Source organism: Pongo abelii, chromosome 4 (genome assembly GCF_028885655.2).
Source record: "Pongo abelii isolate AG06213 chromosome 4, NHGRI_mPonAbe1-v2.0_pri, whole genome shotgun sequence".
In the NCBI taxonomy this organism is placed as follows: Eukaryota; Metazoa; Chordata; class Mammalia; order Primates; family Hominidae; genus Pongo; species Pongo abelii.
The window spans coordinates 5,480,299-5,505,446 of record NC_071989.2 but is presented as its reverse complement, the minus strand read 5'-3'; the positions used below and the strand labels follow the sequence as shown (position 1 = coordinate 5,505,446).

Below are 25,148 nucleotides of genomic sequence, written 5' to 3'. Positions count from 1 at the left end.
AATCATGAGGGCCTGTAAGCACTTAATTATCTGGCATCTGCTATCACTAAAGAGCATCTCCGTAAATACTCAAAGCCGGGTAATGCAATGTTTCTATCACCAGAAGGCAGGTCTCCTTAGGAATGACCATTTTCTTCTATCTTTGGTTAGATGTCTTCTTCACCCTTGGTAGAGCAGAAGTAACACCCAGTTTCACTCTAATAATCAGAACAGTGATATCCATGGCTTACTTTTATTTTTTATTATAAAAACACATACAAGAGTTTTAAGAAATAACGAATATAAGACAAACCAAAACCATGGTGAGTTATTAAACCCATTTTCTATATACAAATACTAAAATTCCCAAAGTGGAATATCATCCAATGTGAGACACATCATAGCACGGTCCATATGTACACGGCACACAGAGCTCTGCCTGCACTCATCTGTGAATTGCTCATTACATGTCACTGATAAAAAAATCTGCAAGGGAACTTCTACTCTTCAGTTCTCCTCTTCCTGATACATTGTCACATATTTTGAAGGAACTTTAGGGATATGAAGAAAATGCATTAAAGTGGGTTTCTGCTAAGGGCTCTCCATGTTTTGCTCTGATCAATTACGTACTACATCTTGAGAAAAACTTTTGCAGCTCATTTCCAGCTGAGATAGCAGAAAACTCTAGGTTTTTGCCAATTTATTTTTTCCTAGTCACTCATTGGAGCACAAGTCCAACAACAACAGCTCAGGAACCAAATCATGTTTTTATACTGGTAAGTTCATTATAAAATGCCACTCAGTTTTAAGAAGCCACTAAAAGGACACTTTCTGCAGCAAAAAAAGGGCTAAGTTCAAGTTTTTGTTGTTTGACAAAGACACAATAATATAACCCATATGTCACAGATCACAACAGCCTTAAGTGAAATGTATGAAATGGAGGGAAAAACGACTATGCGACTGCTTGTTTCTCCTGCCTCCTTGCCAAACAATAAGGAGAGCCTCTGGTCTGTTCTATTTTATGTCTTTCGTTTTTAAACCTCCCTTTGTATTCTGAAAGCTGATCAAACTATCTGTGTTCAAAATGTGTCAAGGCACTTCTCAAGCCTCAGTGGCATCCCGGGTCAGCCAAACTCCTCTGTGCTCAGGGCACTGACTTCCTCTAGACAGCTGACAATCGCAGACGGAACGCTTTTGGAGGCCTCTCTCCGCCAAGCTTCCAGGATCTTGGAAATTTCTGCTGGATTGCTGGGACTCAAGTCACAAAGAGCATACACGGCTGCTAACTGTATACCCCATGGTATATCTGAAAAGAAATTTCAAATCAGTCATAAAACAAGAAAATATCTGTTATTCAAAATTTTAGTGATGTAACCTACTGGAATACTATCCAAATACAGAATGCTTTCTGCCAGCAATGAAAATTAAATATAAGAAAACCCACAATAAAAAAATTCATCTAAGATCTGTCCACAAATAAAAAAGAAGAAAAGCCAGACAGTAGCTGTCTGTAGTTTCCTGGCCCCAGCAGTGTTCTGAGGACTGTTTGTGTGTTTTTAAAAGGGAGAGGGCCTCCAAGATCCCAGTCACCCACGGCCACCACTGAGCTTCCCAAAACAGTTCTGGAAGGATCACACTCCCATATTTAAGTTTTAATAAAATGTGATCCTAAACCATTCATTAAACATATGACTCTATGAGATATCCACGGAAAGCATTTATAAATGGACTTTGGAAATGAAAAAACATAATAAAATGAGATATAATGAAAAACTGTTTTTGTACCATACCATACTTTAAAAAACCACAGTATAGTGTATGATTCTGGATTATAGCTAGGTTATACATTACAGTATATAATATCACAGTTCTCTTTTAAGGTAAGTTTATTTCAGAGTTATTAAAATTTAATTTAGTTAAAATTTAATTTACTTAAATAATTTAGGTTAAACAATTTAGGAGTTAAAGTTGGAGGTTGTACTGTATTCCTACTCCAAAAATCTGAAATCCAAAATGCTCCGAAGCTGAAACTTTTGGAGCACCAACATGACCCACAAAGGAAATACTCACTGGAGCATTCTGATTTTCTGATTAGGGAAGCTCAACTCGTAAATATAAAAGAAATACTCCAAAATCCAAGAAAATCTGAAGTCTAAACCACTTCTGGTCCCAAGCATTTCAAATAAAATATACTCAATGTGTATCTCAGTTTTCTCCAACAGGGCAAACTAGCACTATTTCAAATAATACGAAAGCCCACACATTCAAACATTAATGCTGAAAAGCAGGCAGAACTGCAGATCTTAAAATTACTTCCCCCCATAAGCTACAAGCAATGAGAAAGCACAGAGCACCGGATATATAGTAAGGCCATGACTCAAACAAATAAAAAAGTTTAACAGTAAGAGAAACACAAGAGGTTAAAAAGAATTTTAATAAATAAGAGCACGTGGCGCTATTTAAAGAGCTAGCTCTAGAGAGGGACAGACCTGGGCAAACAGCAGGGATGGCACTTCCTAGCCTCACCTTCAGCAAATCACTCTTCTCTCTGAGCTTTGGTTTCCTCCTGTATACAAGAAGGACAATGCCATCCACTCAGATGGCTGTCTTGGGGATCCCGTTAGGCTGTGGGGCAGTGCCATGCACAAGGTCTAATCTATAGCAGGCCCCAACATCAGCTCCTCCTTCTCCCTCATGGGGACGAGGATTACCACAGCTTCTAGGTTACACCCACTGTAGTATCAGAGTAAACTGCATCTGCTGGCAAGACAACTCATTAGCCATTATTCTGGCTACTTTCTTTTATGTCAATATACAACCTCAATTGTAAAAAAGTACACTGTAATATGGAAGAAATGTGCACCACTTCAGCGGCTATCCTAAAGTTAAAGAAGGTATTTCAGAGAAAGCAGCTTAATGAGAAACACTCTTCTCATGAAGCTCAATATACAGTCTCCCACTGAAAGCTGAAGACAACCTACCATGTTAAGATCATATTGGGTGTTATACAGTATTTAAAATGTAACTCTGTGTATTTCTGATGGCATGTTGCTTAACTGTATTATTCCTTGATTATACAATATTCAAAAAAAAACTAGATTCATCCCTTATAAGAGTTACTTTGAGTTAAGCTTCTCCCACAAGAGATAAAATTACATGCTATGCAACATGTAAATGATAACAGAAATCCCCACTACGAAGCCTTGCTCACAAGGTTTCCAGGTTTCCAAGCTCTCTCCCGACGATGCTAAGTACTTTGTGATACCTGGCATCTCACTGTGCATCACAGATTTCATCCCGTCAACACACAGCTCCACCCAGCAGGCCTCGCAGAGAGCCCAGGTTAAGTCACTTGTCAGGGATCATACAGTACAGAGTTTTAGAGGCAGAATGTTAGCCGCAGGAAGAGAAGAGAGTTTCTTCTTCCTTAGGAAAGCAGTGCCCAACAGGGCAAATGACTTTCATTTAAGTAATCAAATACCACCACAAAATCCACACATACATTCCAATATTAATGCTGGAATGTTTTGCAAATATTCCCTAATCTATGAGGCAGCGAGCGAAGCACAGAGCACAGCACACAGTAAGGACCCCAAAAAAGGTTTAACTATGAGAAACACAAGTTACTTAAAAGTAATTTTAATAGATCTAAGTTTTACCTTCATCGTGAGCATGCTGTATAAACATACCGATAACCGAACTAATATTTTTCACAGCAGATGGAAATCCTTCTTTCAAACCCAATTGGCCTAAACGACCTAGGGGAAACAAAACAAAATGTAAACAGTCCAGTTAAATGTTGATTAACTTTTCCTAAGAATTTAAAGGTCCATTTCTCTTACAAGAGGTGATCAAAATGCCTCATCATTTCTTCTTGCATTCACCTATACCAGATGATGTACAATGTGTTGCTTTCCAAGTACAATGGAATAAATAGAATTTAGAAGAAAGAATGGTTTCAGTAGGGCCAATGTGAAATGCCTGACTTCTGTTAAGTTAACAGATCAAAGATAGGACTATGGTCGCATCAAAATATGTATTTTTGGTCTGACACTTTGGCAACTGGTATTATACCACAGAGTAGTAATTCTCAAGTGTAGTCTGCAGAAACCTTAGAGTCCTCTAAGTCAAACTACTTCACAACAATGCTAAGAAGTTAAGTGCCTTCCTCCCAGTGCTGACATGTGGTCTGATGGTGCAAAAGTCACAGCAGATCAAACTACCGGACTGTGAGTGCAAGTCAAGACAGTGGCACCTCGCTAAATGGGAGTTATTCTCCACTGCCAGGTGCTCACAGTCAAAAAGCCAATTCTACTTAGTCACAATTACTCTCACTAAACCTGGACCCCTAAGCACAGAACTCTGTAACATGCTGTAGACGGCACAGGAAGCACTCCCCCATACACTGAGTACACTGGTTGTTGTGAAGAAATGCACTTATCCAATTGTTTGTCTTGTAAGTGAAATTAGGTGCTTTTTTCTCATAGGACACCACCTTTGATTGAAAGAACTGACAAACTATGGCTAACTGGAACAACACAGATTATTTTCAACAATAAACAAAGTGAACCTGTAACTTAAATGAACTTTATCCTTGTGGTCAATAACATCTGAGCTTTTAAGCAAAATTAAAAGTTTGGAACAATTTTCATCACCTCTCCTGAGCTTGACAGCTTTACAATATTTAAGACTTTTCTGTGATGAGATTGGTGATATTAAATGTGATTTTTGGGTATTGTTGACATTTCGAAGATCTATGTCAATCAATTATTTTCCAAGTGAATAATGCAGGTTACAAAATCGTAAGTGGGCAAAAGGATCCCTTCAACATTTAAGCTAGCTCAATGGATTTTAGTGTAACAAGGTACAAAAAGCTCACTGACAGCATTTCAGATTTCACACTTCAAGTAACCTTTAAGAAATTACTATTGTTGAGTTTTATTGTAGCATCAAAAAAGAATATCCGTATTTGAAAAGGCTAATAAAAGATTCTGCCCTCCATCAACTATGTATTTGTATGAGAATGGGTTTTCTTCATATATTCAGTCTCATGGATATGAAAAACACACGAGAATGAATGCAGAACAGATAATGAAAAATCAGCCATCTGATATCAAACCAGACAGTACAAAGGTCTGCAACAAGGCAATGCGATTCTCATTACTTTTTGTTTGTTTTGGAAATACAGTTACCTTTCATTAAAAACGTCATTTATGGGTTCATTACTGTTCATTTTAAATGAATAACTAAATGAACAATTTCTGAGTTTTTAATTACTAACACAGTAAATACAGATAGATATAACCTGGAGTAACGAAAGTTCTTTGAGGGTTCTCAATAATAACTAACAGGCATGAGAACCAAAGATCCAAGGATGGAGATCACAGGGCAACCAAATTCCCTAAAGGCTAAAGCAAGCAGGATGGCATCATTCCCCCCATTCCCCTACACTCGCAGCCTTCCCTTACTCCAGGAGCTCTCCTATGAATGAGAACTTGCTTCAAAGTGGAATCCTGCTCCCTCCATCCAGGCAAATCCTCATCTTCTTTTGACTCCTAAGTAGGAGGATTGCGGAACACATCTTGGATGTGGTTTTACAACAGTATCATATTGTATGCTCAGCGTTCTGTGTTCACATTCTCTCTCAATACTACAAACGTCCCACAGGTCTATATGTGAATCCAGCATATGAGTTTCATCTCTATTTTAAATGCGGAGAAGCTGAGGCATGGGGCGCTTAAGTAATTTGCATTACTTTGTATCCTCTACAGGAACTAGCTTAGTGCTAGGTACTTGCAGCCTGAATATTGTGATACACAGCAGATGCTCAGTAAATGATTACAGATCAAAGAATATCAGGATAACTCCCAATTTAAGATGACATTGTAAATATCTGAATAATTTCTAGGGAGCCTAGGAAACTGAAAAGTAATTTACTTCAGAAATCAGAAATTTCAGGTCACTGACCACTTTCAAATATCTCTTTGCAATCTGATTAAACTGCTACCAGCATACCACTGGATCTGTCCTCTGAAACAATCCACCACGGATATTAAATGTATGACTAATAGCAGAGAAAGGGATGTGTATCTAACACAGCTATGGTATTCTTCAATCACGGGATGTGCATGCGTTCCCAGGAAATATATAATCATGTTATAAGGGCTCTCCCTTTCAATTAAAAGCGCTTAATGAAATTCAGTTTTATAAGCAACTTAAATTAATGGAGTTAGGGAGTAAAGTAAGAGGAAATCATGAGTCTAGTAGATGATTTGGGGAAAAAGACTCAATATACGACGACCTGACAGAGATGACAGATCGGCTATGATGGAGAAAGAGCTCCCCCACAGAAGGTATGTGAGGACGCCCAGGGCCATCCAGCTGTATTAGAATACAAATAAGAAATGTGGAGCTAATCTCAACGTCCATGACAATGCAATCCCCAGCACTGTCAAGGGAGCCCCAGCAGAGCTGAGGCCTACACAGAAAGTAAGTCTACAGGCAGACTCTTCCAGTAAACACTATTAGAAGATAGAGACGGCAGGGTAAACACTATTAGAAGACAGAGACGGCAAGGTAAACACTATTAGAAGACAGAGACGGCAGGGTAAACACTATTAGAAGATAGAGACGGCAGAGTAAACACTATTAGAAGATAGAGACGGCACGGTAAACACTATTAGAAGATAGAGACAGCAGGGTAAACATATTAGAAGATAGAGACGGCAGGGTAAACACTATTAGAAGATAGAGACGGCACGGTAAACACTATTAGAAGATAGAGACAGCAGGGTTTTCATTTAAGATTCTGGATGCAAGTTTGCAAAGGAAGGGTGAGCTGACACAATTTCAAAGGAAAGCTGACAGATTTGCCAAGAGAACAGATAGAAATCACTGAATAATGGCTACTTCAGTCAGACATGCAGAAACCTGACATGTGACACAGTGTTTTCCTAGCTCTAGGTTCCAGTTAATACCAGGAGGGGCAAATTATTCCGGATTTTATAAGCTCTTTGGAGCAGAAAGGTGGTATTCTACAGATTTACACTCCACTGAATCCAGTGGTAGGCAAATTTCTGTCCCAACTTTGCTACCTTTCCACTGGATGGCCTCAGACAAGGGCTTAATCTTTCTAGGCCTCAGCTCTGCCAAGAACTGAGCACTGCAGTGAGATCAGTTTCTATTCTCCACCACATTTCTGTGACTCTGGAGCAATTCAAGCATTCCACAGAATGCTCTTTAATAGTTTATCATTAAGGTAGGTTGGAGTAAACCCCGTGTACTAATCCTGTGACCATTTGCTGTTAGCAATGCTCACACCTGAATCCAACGTTAGACAATGCAAGTCTCACTGATATAAAGCTTGTTTTACTGTCCATGGAGTAAAAATCTCATTAATAGGATGTGCAAATTTTGAATTAAGAATAGACAGAGGCCGGGCACAGTGGCTCACGCCTGTAATCCCAGCACTTTGGGAGGCCAAGGCAGGAGGATCACCTGAGGCCAGGAGTTCAAGACCAGCCTGGCCAACATGGAGAAACTCTGTCTCTACTAAAAAAAACCAATAAAAAATTAGCCGGGCATGGTGGCGCATGCCTGTAATCCCAGCTACTCGGGAGGCTGAGACAGGAGAATCGCTTGAACCTGGGAGGTGGAGGTTGCAGTGAGCCAAGATCACGCCATTGCACTCCAGCCTGGGCAACAAGAGCGAAACTCCGTCTCAGAAAAACAACAAAAAAAGAATAAAGACAATTCCTTTATTTTATGAAGATCAGTGTGTGACTTAAGTTAATATTATTAAATCACAGCCTACCAACTTGATTTTTTACTCAATTTTTCAGTCAAGGTCAGATTCAGAAATGGCAAGAAAGTTCACTAACAGTTTCTCCTTAGTAACAATTCAAACTCCCAATCCAGATGAGTGTGTGTGTGTGTGTGTGTGTGTGTGTGTGTGTGTGTTGGGGGGTTGAGGTGTTAATGTCACCTCTGAGAAATCTGCCAGGCCTAAACAGCAGGCCTCACTCACTTTCACCCCTTGCCCTCAGCCCACACTACTATCCTTGTCACCCAGCAACGGCCTGGCTCTGAGTCCCATCTCCTGCGTATAGTGCCACGGCACGAAAAGGACAGGCAGGACCAGGTTCTGCTGCTCCTCTCCTGCGCTGGCGCACCTGTGCACACGTGGCAGCCCGCTAGGCTGTGCTCCAGCCTCCCCACACCCATCTTGCTCATGCACACGACTTCATCGGCAGACCTGAGAAGGGCTTATTCTTCCTGACTTTGATCCTACTTCAACATTACGCTAATTATCCATCCTCTGAACTGCTTTTATATGTTTATAAGCATTTTAGTACATGGTACTGTCAATTATATATTATGTTAATTACACATTATTCTTATTCTCTATAACATATAATTGTATTGTATATCACTCTTAATTGTATAAGTATGCATATATTACTCTAAATAATACATATTATTAAATAGTCATAAATTATTTGGCTCTCAACAGCCAGAATTTTAGATTCAAAGAATAAACTAGACTTGATTTGAATACAATTACAAGCCATATTTTATCCCTACAATTACACATCCTTCTTTTTAAATAAACTATTAACATATTCTTAATTCACATATTTTAAGGTACATATTTGAAAGTATATAATCTTAAATAGTTTTCTTTAAAAGAGTTTTGTGACATCTAAATGAAAGGTAAAGTACAGTCACAGGTCGCTTAGCCAGGAGACCACATTTTAAGAAATTCATCTTTTAGGAGATTCTGTCCTTAGACAAACATTATCCTAGAGTACACTTGCACAAACACAGATGGAGTAGACACTACACACCTAGGCTATATGGTGTAGCCTACTCATAGGCTACAAATCTGTACAGCATGTTCCTATACCGAATACTGGAGGCAACTATAACACTTCGGTAAGCATTTGTGTATCTAAACATAGAAAGGGTACAGGAAAACAAGGTATTATCATCTTCCGAGATCACCTTCTGGTATGTGCTCCACTGCTGATGAAAACATTGTTATGCGGTGAATGACTGTGTATACTATTTTATTTATGGCAATCATTCTTTTCCGAACCCATTATTTCATTAGCATGCCTACAGAGCTTTGCAGACACTACTCTAACGCTATCAGAACCTTGGAAGATGGAGCCTGAGAATCTATGTTTTTTAAAAAGCTTCTCTGGCAATTTGGATGGCCAGCCAAATTTGGTAACCCCAGAAGATAAACACTAGTTAGAAGACACACTGGAGAAGACACCAAGATAAATCACAGGTACAGTTGAACCTCCTCTATAAACGCAAAGAGGCTGCTTCCGCTGTTGTATGAGGCTGCTGACCACAAAAAACACAATCTTCACTCTTATTTCCTCTCCAGATTAACCAATACAGAAACACAACCAGTAAAACAAGAACAAAAAAACACCATATTTTAAAGTGTGACTTAAAAAAATACCATATTGTTTTGAAAATTCCACAGATTATCTAGGATAACATATTTATTTACATCTTAAGACATCTCTTCTAATTTTTTTTAACTCTCAAAAAGATTTCACAATTTAGAATGAGTCAAAAGCATGAGCATTTTTTCCTGAATTCGTAAGAGAAGCTGCTACTGAAATCAGCATTTCCAGATACACGGATGTCACCTAACTATGGAGAATGCCATCACTGACCCTCCTGTGTTCCCTAGTGCTCCACAGCTAGAATGGAAATTGTTCTTGAGGGTATCTTGAACTGAGGAATTCAGCAAAACAGTTTTGAACCTGTACACCACATGGCATAGTTTCATTTCCACTTCTGTGCCTCTGCTTATCTTCTGATGTATCTCCTCCAAATTCGTAGTCTTTGGCAATCATTTGGTTCTCCTACCCTCTTGTTTGGTAACTTATCTCCAAGTGTATTAATGGTTATTTCCAGTTAAATCTGGTGTCTACTTTGTAACCAGGTTTTTGTCTAGAACCATTTTATTTACTTAGGGCAATGTTGCTATATTTGCATGCAAAGTACACACAGAGGAGGAATGCAAATTTGCCGATACAGTAACAAAATTCATAGGGTATTTCCTACTGTGATCTATTTTTAGACTGACTTATATAACCAATTCTCAAACACTAACCTTATTTCGAATGATGCTATCTGTGAGTTTTAATTAAGAAAAATCCGGCCGGGCGCGGTGGCTCACGCCTGTAATCCCAGCACTTTGGGAAGCCGAGGCGGGTGGATCACGAGGTCAGGAGATCGAGACCATCCTGGCTAACATGATGAAATCCCATCTCTACTAAAAATACAAAAATTAGCCGGGCGTGGTGGCGGGCGCCTGTAGTCCCAGCTACTCGGGAGGCTGAGGCAGGAGAATGGCGCAAACCCGGGAGGCGGAGCTTGCAGTGAGCCGAGATTGCGCCACTGCATTCCACCCTGGGCAACAGAACCAGACTCCATCTCAAAAAAAAAGAAAAAAAGAAAAATCCAAAGATACTTAAAAGTCATAATTATCTTCGAAGTATCTAAGGGCCATAATGCAGAAATTGGATGAAGCTTGTTTTATATTCCCCAGGGGGAAAGAATACATGCTACAGATAGAGAAGTCAGGTCAAAATTAAGAGAGCTTTCTTTTTTAAGTTCTGGGATACACATGCAGAATGTACAGGTTTGTTACACAGCTATACATGTGCCATGATGGTTTGCTGCACCTATCAACCCATCATCTACGTTTTAAGTCCCACAGGTATTTGTCCTAATGCTCTCCCTCCCCTTACCCCCTACGCCCCGACAGGCCCCGGTGTGTGATGTTCCCATGTCCACGTGTTTTCACTGTTCAACTCCCACTTATGAGTGAGAACATGCAGTGCTTGGTTTTCTGTTTGTGTTAGTTTGCTGAGAATGATGGCTTCCGGCTTCATCCATGTCCCTGCAAAGGACATAACTCATTTTTATGGCTACATAGTATTCCATGGTATATTATGTGCCACATTTTCTTTATCCAGTCTATCACTGATGGGCATGTGGGTTGGTTCCAAGTCTTTGCTATTGTAAATAGTGCTGCAATAAACATATGTGTGCATGAGTCTTTACAGTAGAATGATTTATAATTCTTTGGGTATATACCCACTAGTGTGAGATTGCTGGGTCAAATGGTATTTCTGGTTCCAGATCCTTGAGAATCACCACACTGTCTTCCACAATGCTTGAACTAATTTACCCTCCCACCAACAGTGTAGAAGCATTCCTATTTCTCCACAGCCTCACCAGCATCTGTTGTTTCCTGACTTTTTAATGATCACCATCCTAACTGGCATGAGATGGTACCTCATAGTGGTTTTGATTTGTGTTTCTCTAATAACCAGTGAATGATGAGCTTTTTTTCATGTTTGTTGGCCATATAAATGTCTTCTTTTGAGAAGTGTCTGTTCGTATCCTTTGCCCACTTTTTGATAGGGTTGTTTTTTCCTGTAAATTTGTTTACATTCCTTGTAGATTCTGGATATTGGACCTTTGTCAGACGGATAGATTGCAAAAAATTTCTCCCATTCTGTAGGATGCTTGTTCATTCTGACGGTAGTTTCTTTTGCTGTGCAGAAGCTCTTTAGTTTAATGAGATCCCATTTGTCAATTCAGGTTTTTGTTGCAATTGCTTTTGGCGTTTTCGTTTTAGTCATGAAGTCTTTGCCCATGCCTATGTCCTGAATGGTATTGCCTAGTTTTTCTTTTAGGGTTTTTATGGTTTTGGGTTTTACATTTAAGTCTTTAAGCCATCTTGAGTTAATTTTTGTATAAGGTGTAAGGAAGGGGTCCAATTTCAGTTTTGTGCATACGGCTAGCCAGTTTTCCCAGCACCATTTAATAAATAGGGAATCCTTTTCCTGTTGCTTGTTTTTATCAGGTTTGTTGAAGATCATGATGATGGCTGTAGATGTGTGGTTATTTCTGAGGTCTCTGTTCTGCTCCATTGGTCTATATGTCTGTTTTGGTACCAGTATCATGCTGTTTTGGTTTCTGTAGCCTTTTAGTATAGTTTGAAGTCTACTGCAACACTTCCAGCTTTGTTCTTTTTGCTTACAACTGTGTTGGCTATATGGGCTTTTTTCTGGCTCCATATGAAATTTAAAGTAGTTTTTTCTAATTCTGCAAAGAAAGTCAGTGGTAGCTTGATGGAAATAGCATTGAATCTATTAATTACTTTGGGCAGTATGGTTATTTTCACGATATTGATTCTTCCTATTCATGAGCATGAAATATTTTTCCATTTGTGTCCTTTTTCCTTGAGCAGTGGTTTGTAGTTCTCCTTGAAGAGGTCCTTCACATCCCTTGTAAGTTTTATTACTAGGCATTTTATTCTCTTTGTAGCAATTATGAATGGGAGTTCACACATGATTTAGCTCTATGCTTGTCTATTATTGATATATAGGAATGCTTGTGATTTTTGCACATTGATTTTGTATCCTGAGACTTTGCTGAAGTTGCGTATCAGCTTAAGGAGTGTTTGGGCTGAGACGATGGGGTTTTCTAAATATACAATCATGTCATCTGCAAAGACAGTTTGACTTCCTCTCTTCCTATTTATTTCTTTCTCTTGCCTGATTGGCCTGGCCAGAACTTCCAATACGATGTTGAACACGAGTGGTGAGAGAGGGCATCCTTGCCTTGTGCCAGTTTTCAAAGGGAATGCTTCCAGCTTTTGCCCATTCAGTATGATACTGGCTGTAGATTTGTCATAAATAGCTCTAATTATGTTATGTTCCATCAATACCTAGTTTGAGAGTTTTTAGCATGAAGGGATGTTGAATTTTATTGAAGGCCTTTTCAGTATCTATTATCATGTGATTTTTGTCACTGGTTCTGTTTATGTGATGGATTAGGCTTATTGATTTGCATATGTTGAACCAGCCTTGCATCCCAGGGGTGAAGCTGACTTGATCGTGGTGGATAAGCTTTTTGATATGCTGCTGGATTTGGTTTGCCAGTATTTTATTGAGGATTTTCGCATCGATGTTCATTGAAGATGTTGGCCTGAAATTTTCTTTTTCTGTTTTGTCTCTGCCAGGTTTTGATATCAGGATGATGCTGGCCCCATAAAATGAGTTAGGGAGGATTCCTTCTTTTTCTATTGTTTGGAATAGTTTCAGAAGGAATGGTACCAGCTCCTCTTTGTACCTCTGGTAAAATCTGGCTGTGAATCTGTCTGGTCCTGGGCTTTTTTGGTTTGTAGGCTGTTAATCACTGCCTCAATTTCAGAACTTGTTATTGGTCTATTCAGGGATTTGACTTCTTTCTGGTTTAGTCTTGGGAGAGTGTGTGTGTCCAGGAACTTATCCATTTCTTCTAGATTTTCTAGTTTATTTGCATAGAGGTGTTTACAGTATTCTCTGATGGCAGTTTATATTTCTGTGGAATCAGTGGTGATAACCCCTTTATCATTTTTTATTGTGTCTATTTGATTCTTATCTCTTTTCTTCTTTATTAGTCTGGCTAGTGGTCTATTTTGTTAATCTTTTCAAAAACCCAGCTCCTGGATTCATTGATTTTTTTGAAGGGTTTTTTGTGTCTAAGAGATCTTTCTAATTAATAGATCTTATCACTGATAATTCTGCAGGGCCTGGACAGCAGCTTGTTGAAGACAAGACAGAAGAAAAAAATAAGTAAAAATGAAAATAAAAATAAAGATTCATAGGAGATAAGTAAAAATAAAAACTAACGATTTGTAGCAAATAAGGAAGCAGAACCAAATGGCCATTGAGGTCCTCTTTAAATATGAAATTAAGAAGGATCCATGTCTCATTTAAAATATTTTTAAACAATCGTTTAATTTCTGTAATACACTTAAGTGACCCTTAACAAGCAAGTATGAAAAAATTGGGGCAGGTGGTATGAAGATATCCTCCATATAGTTTGTGTATCTGTCCCCGCCCAAATCTCACGTTGAATTGTAATCCCCAGTGCTGGAGGTGGGGCCTGGTGGGAGGTGTCTGGATCATGGGCACGGATCCCTCATGAATGCCTTGGGCCATCCTTGTGGTGAGCAAGCTGTTGCTCTGAGTTCACAGGAGATTTGGTCATTTAAAAGTGTGTGACCCCTCCCCGCTACCCCTCACTTGCTCCTGCTTTCCATATGTGATGTATCTGTTCCCCCATCACCTTCAACCATGATTGAAAGCTCCCTAAGGCTTCCCCAGAAGCCAAGCAGGTGCCAGCATTCTACTTCCTATAAAGCCTGCAGAACTGGAAGCCAATGAAACCTCTTTATAAATCATCCCATCTCAGGTAGTTTTATATAGCAATGCAAGAATGGCTTAATACAATCCTTATTTTAGAAACCAAATGAAACTACAGTATAATTTATAGCAACTTATATATCCTAGTCTTTATGTATATTAGTATTAGCATCTAAAAAGAACTCAATTGTAACTAAAATGTACTAACATGAAAAATCTTAATCTCTGAAAAAGATGAATAAAACACTAATTTACAAGGAGAGAGAAAGGAGAATGACTTAAGTACAAAAGTATCTACTCTGATGGTTGTAAAATCAGAAATTTTCAAAGTCAGCATACATTATTATACAGTTACCCCCTACCCTTCCATCAAGATATCAATAACAAGAAAAAAAAATAATAAAACAGACAACTTACCAATCAGCCTCAGTATTGAGGCTATAATAATATCAGGAGTATACGCAATGTTCGCATGTCCTTTTCTGTATTTTATCCACTTATCCATCACAGGCCACAGCTCCTTACTATAAAACAACAACATGAAAAGATGTATGCTCATCATCACTCAAATAATACTAATGATTTATCTTATAAATGATCCTTAAGCAATAAGTGAAAGAGGGTAACTGCTGAGGATCTAACATTGTGAGTTCAAGTGAGAACAGATACTGGATGCTCACATCTTCTCCAAGAGCATAGTTGTACCCATGCTAGCTTAAACGTGGCTGCAAATTCAGCGCTTGCATCTTGTTCTAACTCTTCTGAACAAGGCTTTGGACAGAGAAGCTGAACAGCATCCCCAGTGTCCCAGAACTATGAAGTGGTAGAGCCTGAGTTTTCACTTGGACTCTCCAGGTGCAAAAGCAGCCCCTGTGTTTTAGAAGCCAAGTTACCCGGCAGGATCACAGACAAATAAAGCTGTGCATGTAAACCAAAAGGAGCTAAGCCAGAGGAAAATTGTAACTTCAGTAATCAAATAACACTTTAGATGGATAAAAGAAACTTTCCACTGACTGAAAACAGTGCCAATTCCTCTTTGTCATCTGTTTTTTCAAAAATCTATCTACTTCTTTCATGGCATTCTTAAAGAATCACTAGAAAACTTTAATGTAGACAAAAGAAAAATGATAATTAAAAGCATTCCAAACTCAGTCTCAGATCATTACTACTCTTCTAATTCTGGCTTTTCTTCTAGATACTCCCCACTCTCTATGGATGTAAACAACCTGGAGAGAGCCACCAGTGCTGAGGAAGGGAGCAGGGTTGGCAGTTGCTCAGGTGGAGATCCTCATGTTTGATGATGTCTTCACGAGTGCAGGGATCATGGACCAAGCATCTTTGACGGGCACCGGCCCTGGTCTCTTCATGCATAACTGGGGCCAGCAGGGCCCTGCCTCATGGGTTCCCATGAGGAGTCAGAAAGCTGAGGCCCACAGCAGGCCCTGACACATCATTATACAGACTGGCACTGGACAGACTGTTCTGTCATTTTCTTATTTAGTTAACAGACTGGGAAATACTTTTCCATGTCAATACATAGTAATTCATTCATAGCTATGTGTTTTAATATAGCTATCATCTCATAGAGGAGTGCCATGATTTGATTCCTTACTGTTTGACATTCAGATGTCTAATCTTCCCTTAGTGTCAAGATGATGAACAAGAGTAACAGACATCCTTGGACACACATGGATCCATGGACAAGGTAATTTCCACAGCTTCAAGTATCTCAAGGATATGGATTATCAAACCTTTGATGCATCCTTTTTAATGTCACCAACTCCCTTAAACCAGCCTTTCTCAGCCAGGGTTCCACAAGAAAATTAAGACCTACAGAAAAATTATTTGAGTGACAGTTTTCTCCATTCTCTCAGAGATGGTACAAAGCTAGTGCCAGAATTATAGATGCACAGAGAAAAGTTAATTTACTACATACAATGAATGTCTGAGAGCTTAATTTTCTCCCAGGTGACAGAAGCTGCTAATTTATAATTCTGAATATTTCTCTTCCCTTTAGGTTTTGTGAGCATCTGTATGTTACGATAATGATAATTAATTTCATTCAACATACATTCGCCAGGTGCTCCCCTTGTGTGGGCACTGTTCTGCATGCTAGGGATACGCCACAAGCCAAACAAGGCCACCCTCCGCCCCTCCAGAGTCATTTCTATTGGGGAGACAGATGATAATAGCAGAATTGCACAAAAACTAGTGACAGGTACTATAGAAAAATAAAGCAAGAAAATGTGATAGGGATGAAGGTAGTTTTTTTGTTTTTTTTTTTTTTGAGATGAAGTCTTACTCTGTCACCCAGGCTGGAGTGCAGTGGCACAATCTCCGCTCACTGCAAACTCTGCCTCCCGAGCTCACACCATTCTCCTGCCTCAGCCTCCTAAGTAACTGAGACTACAGGCGTCCGCCACCACGCCCAGCTAATTTTTTGTATTTTTAGTAGAGACAGGATTTCATCATGTTAGCCAGGGTGGTCTCGATCTCCTGACCTCGTGATCTGCCCACCTCGGCCTCCCAAAGTGCTGGGATTACAGGAGTGCGCCACCATGCCCGGCCGTGATGAAGGTATCTTAAGGGTAGTTTTATTAACTCTTATAAAATAAAAACAGTGTCATTTGTAAATGTTTCATCTGCCTTACACGCTTAAACGACAAAAACGATTCAAGCCATAATTCAGTGTTCAACAATTCAACCTTACAATAACACATCTTTATTTAAATTAGTAAAATAACTAACCTTATGATGTTATCATGCGTCCAGATCCATTTCTGATGGCAGCAGAGCAGATCAATGGCAAATATGTATTCCCAAGTGTTATCACTTAGGTCTTCACCAAATTTTTCACTAGATTGAAATTCTGTTTTTGGACATAACTGTATGGTCAAAAGCAGCTTAGAAACCATGAAGCCAACATCTACCGGGGCATTCTAGCAAATGAAAAGAAATAAAATAAAATCTGGAGTTTCAAATAGAATGCATCTTACCTTAGTTCTCTAAAAGACTACAATAAGCATTCGATGACTAATCATTTAATCTGAGATACCTTTTTAAAACAGTTTGACTAAGGAACCATGTTTATCTTAGTCACAGAATGATTACACAACGGTAGTTGGATGAGCCAGATTAAAAAGCAATATAGGCAGGATGCAGGATCCAATCAGGTAGAAAAGAGCTTACCTGTAATCCAGATAGGAAAGCACAGTTTCAGTTTCATCAACTCAAATTAGATAATTAAAGTTAGAAAGCTAGTTATAATTATAAAAATAAACCTTTAAAAATTATTTAAATTCTATTATTTTTCTGACATCGAGTATCAGTCTGCCTTTTCGAGAAATTCATAAAACTGAATCAGACAGTAATAGATTCTTATTTCTGGCTTTTTTCACACCTGTGTATAATGTGTTGTGATATTTATCCATAGTGTTGCATGAAAGAGTAGTTTGAACTTCTTTTTACTGCTGAGTAATAACCAATTATATGGACATATTACTGTTTATCAATTCACTTTTGACTACTGTTAATGCTGCTACGAATATTCATGTGCAAGCCTTTGTGAGGATGTAAATTTCACTTCTCTTGAAAATACCTAAGAGTGGAACTCCTGGGTCTCTGGCTAAGAAATGGCTTAACTTTATAAGATGGTGCCCAACAATTTTGCAAAGTAGTCATGCCTTTTCACGTTTCCACCAGCACTGCATGAGTTTCATTATAAAAATAATACACATATAATACTCAATATACTTAATACAAGAAAAGCCTTGGGCTTGGAAATTTGCTTTATTACTAGAAGGACTCAACAAGTGAACCTGTAGCTTAGCCATATATATCCTGAAAGGTTCTAAGTCTCAAGGTTTCTATAAGATAATCCATAGCCAAATCATGGTTCAAAGTAATACACCTGATAACCAAAACTCAGCCAGTATGGTAAATATTTCCCACTTAGAAAAATCAGTGACTTCACAACCTGAGCAGATGCAGAAATAAATTTTGACATGAAAGAAATCAAATCCATATATTCACTTTTTTGAGTACCTATTTTACATTTTGCAGTAATTGTGAACATGGGATAATCTGCATGTATACAATACACGCTCCATAAAGTGCTGAGAATCTCCTATGTTTAAGGTGTGGCTGTAATTGAAGTATTTGGTATTAGAATCATAATTTTAATTAGACGTGTTTAACAGAATGTAATTGTTTGTAAACATTGAATATTTATTACAACTCATGTTCTACATTCAAGAGTTGCTTAAGTGCTTAGAAGATTATGCTTATTAGATTTGAAGGCCTACTTTAAGTGTTTCTGAAGAATACATCTTAAGTTTATGAATACGTTTAAAGTTTTAAGATAATCTGAAATTTGTAAATAAGATTATTTAGGAAATGTTAATCTGTTAAATACATGAGTTAACTAACATTCATCAATGGCCAAAGTAAACACATTCTTACTTTGTTAACAATTAATTGATTTAGAAATGAAACATGACTCATGAATTTAAATGCTTTTTTAAAAGGTTTATAAATTTACAACTTTAAAATTCAGCAGTAATTTAAACCAGGAAGTCACTTCTACATATAGAGCATCCTTTAAGATTTTATCAACTCCACCAGAATAAGTTGGAGGAAGAACCACCTTGAAGAACCCAACCCAGGGAAATACTTCCCATCATGGTTACAGCAGGAATCCCTAACTCATGATTTTAAAAGCTGCAATAATTTCAAATTTTACACTGAAGATAATACTACTGATTTCTTGTTAACTAGCAGTATCATATTTAATAAGTTTCCTTCTATTTCCTAGTCTAGGAATAATCCCATGGGGGTTTCTTCTTTAATTTAGTAATGTATTGATTTTCTGATTCTGAATTCTCCTTGTTTTATCAGGATAAACTCTATTTAGTTATAAAGTATTATTCTTTGAATACACTACTGAAATCTGCTGTTTAGTGACACTTTTTACATCTAAGTGACTCACTAAAAACTGGCTTTTTTCTCTTTCTTATAGCATTTTAAATTGGGTTTTATTATTAGAAATGAACAGAGGCTTTCAATTTTTCCTCATGCTTAAAATAGATTACAGTTACTTGGTTCTTTAAAGATTAGATTAAAACTCAGGTAGAATCTATACATGTCTTTGTATAGAAAAGTTTTAATCATCTTTTCAACCAGTCTTTTCAAGTTTTCTACCCCAAAGCCAATATTCATCATTTTTATTTTGCCAGGAAATCACCCTGTTTCCAAATCTGCTGCTATAGGACTGCAGGTAGTAGTCTTCTCATTCTGTATCCTATATGTCTACTTTCCCATTTCAAATCTTCACTATTTTTGCTTTTCTCTGTTTTTGCTGATCTGCACTGTCAGCTATCTATGTTGCTGGCATTTTTTAAAGGTAGTATTTTTGTCTTCTATGTGTTTCTGTTTCTTTTCCACTTCATTACTATTATCTCTTAAAATTTATTCTTTTTCTCTGGTTCCCTTGTCATATTTCTAATGTTGAAGATGAGTAGCAGTTAACTTCATTTATTTTCTGCTAAACAACTAAGACATTTAAGATACTTTAATGAGTACATGTTTTCCAAAAAAGCTAGAGATCTTTGATTCTGAGTTTACCTTTTCATTGACTTTTAAGACTGTGATTTTACTTTTCATATTTTATTTGTTCCCAGATTGTCTAAGAATGTATATCTCAATTTCAAAGTAAATGTAAATATTTTGAATTTTTTTTCTGTTAAATTTTACTGAATTATTACCAGAGAATTTTGGGTGTGAAATCTTTGCTTTTAGAAATTAATGTTTTCATGTGGCCAATTCATCATTCATTTGTGCAAATGTGTCATAGATATATAAAAAATACATATTCTTCATACACGTTTACTTTTTAAATTAATGAACTGTACTATGTCCTCATTCTTGTTTACCAAATGTTTAATTCTGTAAGCGAGTATTTGGAAATCCTGTAATATAATGGGGTTTTATTCCCCAAGTATTTCTCACCTTTCTTAAAGTTTTGACTATGTATTTTTATTTGATACAATATTTAGCAAATACATTTAATAAAATGTTATGTTCTTCATAAGTAATGTCTTTTTAACCATATCCTGCTTAATTCTGAACAGGTGAAAGGAGATGGGCTCTAGTGTGCAAGCGGAAAGACCGAGTGACAGCAGGAGCAGGCTGGACAAATAACATTCTGAAGGTGGGTAACCCTCTAAAGGCAAGTAACTCTCCAGACACAGTAACTCTCTAGGAACAGGTAACCCCCTGTAGGCAGGTAACCCTCTGGGAACGGGTAACTCTCTGGAGGCAGGTAATACTCTGGAGGCAAGTAACTCTGTGAACAGGTAACTCTCTGGGAACAGTTAACTCTCTTGGGGCAGGTAATGCTCAAGGCAGGTAACTCTCTGGGAACAGGTAACCCTCTGAAGGCAGTAACCCTCAAAGCAGGTAACTCTCTGGAGGCTGGCAGCCCTCTGGAGCAGATATATATGTAGTTGCTGGTATCCACTGGTAGGAGTCGGGATGTCCCTCCTGACACAAAATGACCAACTAGACTTTATGACAATACCTCACATGAATCTACTCTGTTGTGTCTAGATAGATTGATGAAGAGATCATTACAAACTTGCTTTTTAATATTTACCTAACTTTTGACCACCAAAAGCTCTTTCCTTTACGTTTTATAAAAAAATAAAAGCCTAACAAATACTAACATCAAAAGTAATAATAAAAAAAGGCAAAAGAGCATATAAAATTCTGCTCCACACATAAGCCAAGGGTAGTTTTTAGAAAAGGAAATACATGCTCATTAAAAATAGAAAATAAAATTTAAAAATCAGTATCACTGGCTTCAGTACCTCTTCTTGAAGTTTGCTACTGGTAGTTAGACTCTCATTAGATAAAATGAATGAATGAAATAAAATGATGAAAGAACACCCATCTAGACACTTACTTTAACTTATCAATAACTAAAAATAATAATAAAAGATAACACGGGAACAAAGTAGTTAGCATAAAAACAAATTCTATCAACTGGAAAGAAAAATAAAGCATATTAGATTTTAAAAATCCTAATAGGAAAAAACTGAAATATATATATTTTTACCTAAGTATCTATTGAAGAGCCAAATAATTTTGTAGCTTCTCTGAGACTTTTAAACATATATACCTATGTGTGGGTTTCATCAGTCATAAATTAGTGTATAAAACAAACTGTTAATCAACACAATCCTTTGGTCTACTATTCTTCCTTCAATGTCTCATGCATACTTAATGAACAAAATGGATAAGCTCAGGCTAAACTGATTAAATTTTAAAAGATCTAGAAAGAAGAAAATGCCTATGAACTAATAGAAAACTAAATACACAACAAAATAATAACATTTACATAGTATCTAAAAGTAAGGTACTGTAAGAAATAGAAATAAAGCTCACCTTTTCCCAATTAAGAAAAGCTCTCAAGCAGTTCAGAACCTCTCCTTTAGCACGTTGCCTGGCAACTAACTGCATTGCTTTATTAATCACCGATTGAGAGAGAAATATATCATGCCACATGTTTGCAATAAACAAAGTTAATTTTTCAGACTCCGGAAAATCTATGAGAAATAAAATAATACAATAAATCTTTAATGTATGATCAAGTGAATAAATTGCAAATTAAGAACAAATTGTATTAATTTCACTGGTGCCTTGCAGGCATCCTGCAATGGAGGAAGCTGTAAATGGGGAGCCCAGATGAGACTCCAGTCACAGTCATTTCCAAAATCCGTTCTCCAACTTCCTTGGTCTCAGAATTCTCCCATTTGGTATGTGTCATTACAGCCAATTTTTATGCATTACATAGGTTTTACATTACATTACATAGGTTTTTATGCATTACATTTACTCATTGAACACATAAAGCTTCTGATTTGAAGAATTTTTTAAAATAAATTCTAGATGACAATTCTTTTGTTGTAAATACTTTCTCCTACACTCTGACTTTGTCTCTTTTTTAAAAATTAATTGAAGTGTAGTCTACAGACAATAAAATACACTCTTTTAAAGTATAAAGTTCAATGAATTTGGACAAATGATTAAATCCACGAAACCACCACCACAACAGTCAATATCATCATTCCAAAACTTCTCTCGCTCTCGTGCTCTGCAGTGAATTACCTCACCCCAGATACAGAGAAGCCCTGATCTATTGTCACTATACATTAGTTTGCCTTTTCTCAAATATTTATTAATGGATTTGTGAAGTAGGTACTTTCTTCTGTCTGGCTTCCCTACTCAGCATGTTGTTTTCGACATTCATCCGTGTTGTTGCACACATTGGTAGTCTATTTCTTTGTATAGCCAAGTAGTATTTAACTGCTTGATATATCAAAATGTTTTCCATTCACTGGCTGATGGACATTTGTTTCCAGTTATGGGCTCCTATGAGTCAAGATGTTACATCTGTGTGCTAGTTTATGTAATGATGTCATGATCTAACTCTGTGTTTCTGCTGCATAAGTGCCTGAGTGGAATTTCTGAGCCATAGGATAAATGAATGTTTTAATTTCATAAGAAACTGTCAAACAGCCTTCCAAAGTAAAGATTTTTATCCTGTTTGCTGTACAATCACATCTTTTTAGTTTTCTTGTTCTGCTTTATCTATCATTGACACATCTAAGAATAGATAGCTCAAAGCACAAACTCACTGCACTAAACCTGATCTGTTAATTTTTGAATCCTATGTTTATCTGGTGACACTTCAGAGTAGAAACAAGACAAATAAATTCTCTCCTTACAGAGTATACAAGCTAGAGGAGCAGAGAGACAGCAAACAAAATATTTAGTCTTTAAGAAGTGGTAAGTGCCATGAAGGCAAATAAAGAAAAATAAGAGATCCAGGATGACTAGGAAGGTATGCGAAATTAATGGAGTGAAACACAAGAGTTGAGGGAAACAGAGCAAGAAAGCTGTCAGCACAAAAGCTTGAGCTAAGAATGGGCTTGCTGTGGTTGAGGAAGAAGAAGAAATCCATCGTGGTCTTGGCCGAGCCCACACCCGTTCCGTCCCACCACCCGCCAACTGCTGAACTTCATGTGTGTGTTTGTGATGTGACTATGGGCTGTCAGTCCCACTGGACAAGTGTACCTCCATCTGATTTTAATCATCACAGAAATCCTAACATTCACTCCATAATGATCTGTTGAATGAATGACTGAAAGAGTAAACAAAGAAATGAAGTGGGCAAATGAAACACTTAGCAGCTTCGTTCACAACAGTAAAAAGTGATGGATATACTCAATTATCCTGATTTATAAGCCCCATAAACATGTTAGTCAAAGATGGTAAACGTTTACCACTGAGATAAAACGGATATGATACTAGGTTTCATTTGTATATCATATGATTTAAAAATACTGATAATTTGATACAGCAAAGAATGATTCCCAGTCTCATCCACTAGTAGGGATAGAAGAAATAGTAAAGAGAAAAGAGAATCAAAGGACAACCCTCATGTCACCATCTCCTTTCAGCTTTCTCTCATCTACTTCTTTTCATCAGCTTACAATTCCATCTTAAAGTTGCTGCCCTTTCCACCTAGTGGTACAGCAGTTTGGCTTGTCACTTAAAGTATCCCATATTTTAAGGCAACTATATCTAATTCTAAAGCAGCTGCACAGAGCACAGAACAAATACACAGTAATGAGAGATACTCATTTATTTACAAGTGGAAATATAGTGCTGATACAAGTAAGCCCTACTAAAGACCAGGTGCAGCTGGGTATAGCTAAAGCTATTCAATGGACAAAACATAACATTATTTTAAAAGACACACACTAATCAGAGCTGAAAATTTAGACTCCAGTTTAAGGGAAAAAGGCAATCGTATATTTTCAATACAAAATTGTCACAATCTAAGCATACCTTCTTTAAGTAGGCTGTAGCAAAACAAACGAGCTCTTTCCAAGTCTCCAAGTTGCCGACAAATACCCACATACACCCTGCAGAGGGCGTGAATGTAATTGTGGTCCATAGATATCTTCTGAATTTTTAGTTCTGAGAGAATAGAGTGAAGCAAGCACTCTGCTAAATGCTGGATTGAAAAAAAAATTAAAAAGGCAATGTACACTCATATTTATCTTTAGCCTATCAAAGATTATCTAAAAGTTACAAAACTTAGGTATCTATTGAAAAAAATAAAACTTGCGCTATCAGAAGGTAGAGCACAGTAGTAACTGGTAAGAACTTACCTAGCATGGTAAATCATGAGAATCGAGGTCGGGGGCATTGAAGAAATCCCCACACCTGTCTGTTTCCTACGGTTGGTAAATGCTGCAGATGCCAGAATGCAAGTCTCAAAAGACCTAGCTACATACTGTCACTACCACTAGTCAAATAATCATAATTTCTTGGGTTTTGCCTTATGTAATCTGCGTATGTGAGTGTATGAAATACAGTATATAATTCTACTCTCATTCTTGTTTTCTAAACTCTAATTTACTCTATATACTGTTTAAATTTAAAATACTAAGTAACACTTTTCGTCCTAAGAGGAGCATTACATGATAATTTGATATATGCATTCATTTCCTTTCAAAGTGACTTATGGAACTCCTTATGCTTTCTGCAAGTAAGCAATCTAAAAAAATAAATGTTTATGCCAAAATGACTCCAAGTATATGCAGATAAGCACTAAGTGTGATCTGTCTAGCACTAGAAGTCATCCAAGCAAGGTACCAGTGGATATTTAGAAAATATAGAACTATAAAAGTCCTAATAAACTACGTATTTAAATTTAAACCATCCCTTTTTTCCCTCTCTTGACACCAAGCATTTGCTCCTGTTTGATTTGTAACAAAAACTCAAGGAAAAGAAAAATTATGTGATAATTTAAAGCTTTGAAGAAAATAATTTTAAGCCTCTAAACATGCCAGGATCAAGTGGATATAT

The 25,148-nt window shown here is 37.4% G+C and overlaps 1 protein-coding gene across 1 annotated transcript in view; it reads right to left on the bottom strand.

The window, feature by feature from the left end:
• Positions 1-218: 218 nt before the first annotated feature.
• ICE1 (interactor of little elongation complex ELL subunit 1) overlaps positions 219-25,148 on the bottom strand; it is a 67,724-nt gene continuing 42,794 nt past the window's right edge. The window contains exons 14-19 of the mRNA XM_024247266.3: positions 24,123-24,291; positions 21,654-21,814; positions 16,959-17,149; positions 14,628-14,734; positions 3,639-3,737; positions 219-1,285 (exon numbers count right to left, since the gene is read on the bottom strand). Coding sequence (XP_024103034.2) covers positions 1,104-1,285; positions 3,639-3,737; positions 14,628-14,734; positions 16,959-17,149; positions 21,654-21,814; positions 24,123-24,291 — 909 coding nt within the window. The 3' untranslated portion in view covers positions 219-1,103. The remainder of the gene's footprint in view (positions 1,286-3,638; positions 3,738-14,627; positions 14,735-16,958; positions 17,150-21,653; positions 21,815-24,122; positions 24,292-25,148) is intronic.